The sequence below is a fragment of the Pundamilia nyererei genome, unplaced genomic scaffold, assembly GCF_000239375.1.
Source record: "Pundamilia nyererei isolate P.nyererei 1_Seehausen unplaced genomic scaffold, PunNye1.0 scaffold00005, whole genome shotgun sequence".
NCBI classification, from domain to species: Eukaryota; Metazoa; Chordata; class Actinopteri; order Cichliformes; family Cichlidae; genus Pundamilia; species Pundamilia nyererei.
This window is the reverse complement of record NW_005187406.1, coordinates 2,748,835-2,756,637: the sequence shown is the minus strand read 5'-3', so window position 1 is coordinate 2,756,637 and position 7,803 is coordinate 2,748,835. Positions and strand designations below refer to the sequence as shown.

General features: G+C 40.9%; 1 protein-coding gene across 1 annotated transcript in view; it reads left to right on the top strand.

Moving 5' to 3' along the window:
* Window positions 1-2,447: 2,447 nt before the first annotated feature.
* Window positions 2,448-7,803, top strand: part of snx29 (sorting nexin 29) — a 21,182-nt gene continuing 15,826 nt past the window's right edge. Inside the window, exons 1-3 of the mRNA XM_005721955.1 lie at window positions 2,448-2,885; window positions 3,906-3,970; window positions 6,657-6,709. Coding sequence (XP_005722012.1) covers window positions 2,879-2,885; window positions 3,906-3,970; window positions 6,657-6,709 — 125 coding nt within the window. The 5' untranslated portion in view covers window positions 2,448-2,878. The remainder of the gene's footprint in view (window positions 2,886-3,905; window positions 3,971-6,656; window positions 6,710-7,803) is intronic.

Genomic DNA, 7,803 nt, shown 5'->3' with positions numbered 1-7,803 from the left:
CCCCCCGCGACCCTGAAAAGGATAAGTGAATGGATGGATGGATGACTGAAGGGTACCAACAATTTTGTAAACGTCTGCAGATGCTTACATTAAACATACCCAAAGTTTGAAAAAGGTTGCTGAGCATACGGACAAGTTATCACTATGATCAAAAGAAAAGGTGCTCTGAATGCTCGATATCAGGTGTGTTTCTTTCTTTTCTTTCTACTACTGGCTAAAAACATCTTTAATATGGTCATTTGAGTAATGGCTGTGAGGACAAACCTGCTGTTTAGAACTTTTTTTTATTTGGACGAGCCAATCAGAAGAAAGAAGACTTAAAGGGAGGGAGCTAAAACAGCTTCTTTCAGAGGATGGTGTGAAGAGCTGCACTAAGGCTCAGTATAAGACAAAGAAGATGTTTTTTTTCTTTTAACTGTGAAAAAAAAAATACTGAGTTGGACATGAGCGTAGGTTTCCAGTAACTTTTTACATTGCCAATATCTTATTTTGTAAGCGATTCTACTTGAGTTTTGTTAGCTCGAAGATCTACTTCAGACATGACTGAAGATTTACCTCTTCTTGGATAAAAAACAAAGCCCAGAGTAAATGACTGGGCTGGAGAGCTGTTAAATGCCACCAACACCTCCTCCTTTATCTGAAAAACCTACAGCGATCACCTCCCAGTGTTTGGACTCCCAGTTATCTTTTGGTCCAGGACCAGCTGTGAGCTCATAAACTCTGTTCAAAGTATGAATTTCAGGGTGTTAAACTCTGAACCACCACCGTTAAATCAAATAATAATAATAATACTGATATCATGTTAATCATACACAAGTAGTAATACCATAAATTAGTATGTTGGTGCTCGTTTTGCCATGTTATTGTCCCAGACTCTCTGTCCACCTGCCTAAACACATACCGTGATTTGCTATAAAACATATAATAGGCACAGTCAAAGATAAATGCAGTTATGGAGTCTTCTGAGTCATAGAACCATGAAAGTCTATCATTGTGAACCTTTGTTGCAGGCTGAATGTCAAACATGCAAGAGTAGTTTTTTTTATGACAGCTGAAGTTGATCATTACATCAGGTCCTTCAGACTTTTTAGCCGTGCATACATAAAATCTGTAAATTCTTTCACATGACTCGTGTTCACAAGACTGCATACAGCATTTGCTCCACCTGACACTGCATGGCCTGCAATAAGTGGCTATGTGGAATTTTCATCTCTCCCCAGTGCTGTCCTCAGGTAAGTCTCATATTCAATCATCAGTTTTACTTGATACTTTTTAGATGCCAGTTTACATAGAAGTTTAACTGTTTATTCATTCTACAAACACCTGGGTATTTACAGTATGTGCTTAATTGATGTCAGCTGATACAAATGCAGCAGTTTAAACTAGAAACCCGTTTACTGTTAACCTTGCAATGTAGAGCACCACAGGATGTGGTGATCGAATGTACTTTATTAAAGTGCATTATTAATGTACTCTTAGTTTATTCAAGTATTTCTATGTTTTCGTGTTTTCTCCTACTGCTGTTAGTACTTTTGCTTATACCCCACTGCATTATGGGTATAGATATTGTTCTTTGGACTCCATACCACTTATTTTAAAGCTTTAGTTGGTTATTCTTGTCGTAACAGATCTATTTTACAGTCATGTGAAAAAGAAAGTTTTATGTGCACCCAATGATTCGATAACTTGTAGAACCAGTTTTATCAGCGATTACATGAAGTAACTGTTTTCTGTATTGCTTTATCAGGCTGTCACACTGGAGGAGTTTTCATTAATGCACAGCACTCTTAAGGTGGCACCACAGCATTTCAGGGGTGCTGAGGTCTGGACTGAAATAACTGGGTCATTGGAGCACATTCATTATTTAGTTTTCCAGCCGTTCTGTTGTAGATTTGCTGCTGTGTTTGAGATCATTGCTTTCTTGCACGAGCTGATTTTGGCTGAGCTTTAACTTGAAAACTACCCTCTGAAAACTTTTCTTTTTTCATGTGACCTTATGATCCTGTGGTGGACTAGTTTCTGCAGGCACCTTGTTGGCCAACAGCACCTGAAGCAGCCATTGTTAACACGGACCCCACCCAAACCTGAACTTGCTTCTGCTGCATGTTAACATCCTGTTAAAAGGGAGTTTTCCTTCCCACTGTCGCCAGGTGCTTGCTCATAGGGGATACATATGACTGTTGGGATTTTCTCTGTATTATTATGGGGTCTTTACCCTACAACCATTGTTGTGATTTGGGGCTATATAATTAAAACTGAATTGAATTAGGGACATCTCTGGGGGAAAGCCAGCTTGTGCACCCTTGTGGCAGGGCTGGTGTAAAACGTTTTCTACACTTTTGATTTCAGATAAAATATTTAATGCTTTTTACTTCTGTTTCAAACGCTAGAGTTATATTACAAAAGACTACAACTCCCACTTCCGCTTAGCCGTCATATGACGACTGTGTGTTTTGTCATGTGACCCTGGCGCTGCTATGTCAGTCCTCCGTTTCCCTTTTTCGCAGTGTCGCAGGCAGCAAACCGAAAACAGTCAGTTTCTGTCCGAAACGGCCCAACACACCTTAGACCCGTCCTGTAGCTGGTTAGAAAAGACACTCCGGTTCGTGCTTGTCGCACTTTACCCGTGTATTTGGCTGTGTGCAACTCCTACATGTCAGAGTGGTAGACTCACAGCTCTGCAGCTTACCGGCAGGCCTCGCTGTTCACCGACTAAGCATCAGTCCTCACGCCGCCCTTGGGTGGGTCCGGCTCGGCCAAAGAGACAGCATGGTCCCGGTGCATCGCTAGCCTCTTGTGATTAAAGGCGACATCAAGGGATGAATGGTATCAGTGGGGAAGTGTTTAGCTTGGATGCTACTGGAGTCTGTTTATAAGGATGAACGGTAAGATTTGCTGTTTCACTGCTTTCTGTTTCTTATCCATAAAATCACAACATGTCAAATCACGCCTGCAGGAGATTGCTCAGAAACTTAGTGAGACTTTCTAAGTTTCATTTGGGGGCCTTTTAGTTGGTTTCCATAATGTCTGATATTGTTCGACACATGGCTTTCCCCCCTTTTTGCTAGCTTTGTTGAAACGATAGATCGAGGTCAAGAATGCTCCAGGAAAACGAAGCAGTTCCGCACAATGTAAGTGGGGTTTCTCAGGAATGAAAGTGTTAAAACTGTCTTATTTTTGCAAATGTTTCCAGTGTGTAAACAACTGGAAACCCCATAATGCTTAGGCCAGCTGTGACTGAAAGCTGGAAAGCACCTAATAGTTTTTATATGAGGGAAGTATGCTTGAAGTCTCTGGAAAGCCTTGAAGCTTACGGTAAGAGGTGTGTGTTTAACAAGCTCCTGGCCTAAATTCACAGGTAAACAAGCTGGTGGATGAAAGTAACTTAAGTCCCTTTGCAAACTCACAGGTGCTCCAGAGGAAACACATGACCGGGGAGCTGCTCCAGCGGGTTGGCAGCTCTTCGATGACTTAAAACCTTTGAGACAAGGAGCATCATCATTGCCATTGTGAATATGCTGTCTGGGCTGCAGGGTTAATGATTACTAATGTTGATTCGTCTGCTATTTTTTTCTGGATAATTCACTCAGCCCATAAAATGTTAATATAAAACATTGTTCCACAGTGCTTCTAGAGGTTAAAGAATCCTCACAGTACCCTGTAATATTAATGTCCATAGGCGCTTCCTGTCGCAGTTGGAGCTCAGCAGTCCTTAAACGCAGAACTTTGCAGTCAGTTTTGATTATTTATGTTGATTCCGAGCAGCCATTACTTGCCACACAACTTCATTTCCTTCTTCATTGTCATGAATAATGAATGGAGTAACGATAAATGATGGGAAATTTAATCTGTGGCAACGTCATTTTCCTCATTCCTCTTGTTTTTGTTTGTGTTACCCTCCGCAGGCACCCAGCAGACTGATACAAAGAGGCAGAACCTCCTGGAGAGGCTGCTGGATGCTGTGAAGCAGGTGAGCTACCGGTTATCTGGACGTTCTTTATGCTGGAGACGACAAATTATCATCAGTGCTGCAGTCCACATAGACTGAGCGAGGTTTAATAATTTTAAGCCTCTGCTTTTATGGTCAGGAAATCAGCTCACATTAAATGTGTGACTGGTTGTGAGTGATCTTTTCTTTGGAACAGGCTTTTTTTTAATTCCCGTCAACATTTTTGTGGTGACTGAATTTGTTACAGTTCCTTCTATCTCCCTTTCTATAAACACAATGGAGGAAGTAAAACCGAGTTCTGTTGACGGCCTCTGTAACCCAATATTCTGTAGAACAAAGTTAAAAACATGGGTAGAGTCCTACCTAAAAGAACACAATGACCATGAATACAAACCCCATTCCAAAAAAGCTGCGGTTGTTTGTAAAATATGAATAAAGACAGAGTCAAACCTAGGATGCTTAATTGAAAGTAGTTGAAAAATATATACCGTAATTCCCGGACTACAGAGCGCACCTGATAAAAAGCTGCATGCTCTAATTTTAGAAAGAAAATCAATTTTGTACTTGTACAGGCCGCACCCGATTTTAAGCTGTATGCGTTTCACTCGTAATATGAGATATTTACACAGAAATATTACACGTGAGGCTTTTTAATGTTTAATTTAATCCGTAAGGTAACATAAACGTTATGCTAACATACAAAAGTACATACTGCAAATGCTTTTTTTCCTTGAACAGCGCTACCTTTAAGTATACATACCTATCAGTAACACACAAATTACGTTGCTTATGGTTTTTTTATGGAACAGTGCACAAACAACATTACAACATCTCTTAACAACCGGTAAAAATATATACCGAATATATACTACTTATCAATTTTATTGGTCTACTGTTACCAGGCAAAATGTTTTTGGCTGCATGAAAAAAAAAATGCATTAGCTGCACGTCAGTATAAGCCGCAGTGTTCACAGTGTGGGGAAAAAGTAGTGGCTTATGACCCGAAAACTACGGTACACGTTAGGGCTGTGCGATATGACCAAAATCTCATATCCCGATATAAGAATTCTATCGTCCTGATAACAATATAAATCACAAAGATGTAACATTTTCTGTAAATTCTGTGAATCTCGGGCAGCTCGTCTTGCGGGAAGTGTTTCCAGCTGCGCATCATGTAGCTGGAGTCGAGTGTTTTAACAGATGCATGAAACGATACATTTTTAGACATAAGTTGTAAAGGCCGCTGTTTTCTTTGTGAGTATTTATAACACGGCGTGCTGCGGGGAAAAGCCTGTTCTAACGTTTGAGTCTAAGGTTTATTTTTTAGCACCTGGCAGCTCTTTTTTAATTCTCATCCGTGAATAATCTGCTCTTTCACGTGATTCAGTTTATTTTGAAAAGTCTCAACAGGATCTTGAGCTTTATTGTGAAAGGTTTATGTGGAACATAAACAAGCGGACACGCGATGCTGTTACCGTCGTTGTTGCTAACCACAACGCATAAAAACAGGCGCTTGTCCGTCTGTAGTGTGGTTATATTAAATATAAGAGAAAGAGAGAACTTTAAGAAGTAATATAGCCACTACAGTGACCATCAAAACCATGAAAAAATATTGCCGTAAACAGTTTATTTTGCGACACCAGGAAACAAACGATAGCGCAAAATGAAACGATAGATGTTTTTATATCATCATCCGATATATATCGTTATATCGAACAGCCCTAGTACACGTTTTGTATTAAATGCCAGGAATCAGTTTCAAAAAGCTGGCACAGGACCAGTAAAAGACTGAAAAACTCTCACAAATGTGCATTAACTCATTAACGTTCGACTGCAAGTGGCTCTATTTTTGTTCTGTTTTTACTCTAGTGTGACTAAAATGATCGGTGTCTTTCATAAGTGAAGATGTAGGAAGCTTCTCCACCCTGTTCATAGTTATTCCTTATTTTATTTGGTGCCACATATGGTGCCGTCTGGGCGAGGTCTTTGCCAGAGAAGGCCGTACCTGTTTGACTGACAGTGCCAGATCACGTCCTCCCTGTCTCATAACAGCAGGGCTGCACAGTGTGGTTGCATTTAAAACATGTCAGTTTAGCAGCTGAAGTCCCACATTAAGCAAATATATGGAAATGAAATATACTGTTTCACTGTCTACACAGCAGCTGCTGCTCTCAATTCCGAAATGGGTGCGGAGTGTTTTTCGATTTTTATCTATACCTTACAGAGTGTTTCAACTCATTTTGACACGGGATACTTTTTAACGTCCGAGGAGAAAAAACCCCTTAACTCTTATGCTACTGGATCGGATTTGGCTTGATGCTTTGAGGGAAGATGAAACTGCATGTACGGTATCGGAGCTGGGCTGGACTCTGACACTGTGTCAAATGTAAATATCAAAACTGAGACCAGTGCTGCCAGTCAGACAAGCTTCCTTCTCAGGTTTGCAGCACCAGCCAAGCCCCTACAGTCAGATCAGAAACACAGTTTGACCTTTAAATCATTTTCTGTAATTCCTTTATTTTGTCTGTAACCTTGTACGGTAACCACAGGCCAGGAGATGTAGCACAGATACCCTCCGTAGTGTCCGTAGAGGACTAAAGGAGGACCCGATCTGCAATTTAAGGCTTTGAAAGGTGCTGCTAGACTTTTTTTTAACTTAGCAGACATACATGAAGAAAAAAAAAGCAATTTCCTCATATCTTCCCAGTGCCAAATCCGCTTTGGAGGAAGAAAGGAGATCGCCACAGACTCAGACAGCAGGTAAGATAAGCTGCCTGTTACCCAGAAATTCTTTTGCTTTATCACGATGGTTATTTATCATTCTAAAAGGTGCTTTGTTTTACGTGTGGAGCTCCAGGTCATAGATGATGTAGTGCTTTAGGCTCCAGTATGTGCTCGCGCTACCTCCAGCTTTTTCAGTGCAGCGATCTGGCTGTACGCCCAGCTTTGAGGGTTACTTTCTAAACAGCAAAATCATTTTTTTAGATGGAAAATAATTGTTGGTTTTTGTTGTTGTTGTTTTCGGTCTGAGAGCTTTAGCAGACTTTCCATCATATCCGAGCAGTGAGAATGTTCTCCTTTGTGATGTTAATGGTGGCTATATAAGAAAAATGATGTACCAACTTTGTTTCATTAGAGCTTCACGCTGAGAGAGAATACTATTGATTCATGTTCTGTGCTGCTCAGATCTCATTTTCAGCTCTGAGTACTGGTTTTTAAGATTCAATATTATGTCCGCCTTGTAGATGAAGAGCATTTATAAAAGACTGGTTAGTGGCACTAATGCACCTGTTTTTAAAACTGCGTGCTAGTAGTAGGATGAATGACCTGTCTCCTCTCGAGGTCAGAGGATGCTGTAGCCACGACTTCCAAAAGGAATTCGTTTTTACTGTATGGTCCACAGTATAGTTTTCCACCTCTCCTCAGTTCATCTTAAAGTTGGCGACCAGTACCGTGATGCATGGTATACCCAGCAGAAAAGGACCCCCCTCCCCGCCATCACATCATAATAGTAGAGCTGGAAAAAGTGTGTGGCGGTGACCAGCTGGTTGCAGCACAGACGGCCCTTTAAATGTAAAACTGTGATGTTATCGTGCCCCTGCTCGAATGTGCCTTCTAACTGTAAAAAGTGAGACCCTGCCGCTGCCAGCCAGGCAGATGGCCTCCACAATCCAGTGAGAGGGCCTCTGCTTACAGAGAACTTTGCCTCTGGCAGAACTAACAAAACAGAAAAACACACAGTCAAAGTACATTCAGTATACAGGGAGTGCAGAATTATTAGGCAAGTTGTATTTTTGAGGAATAATTTTATTATTGAACAACAACCATGTTCTCAATGAACCCAAAAAACTCAT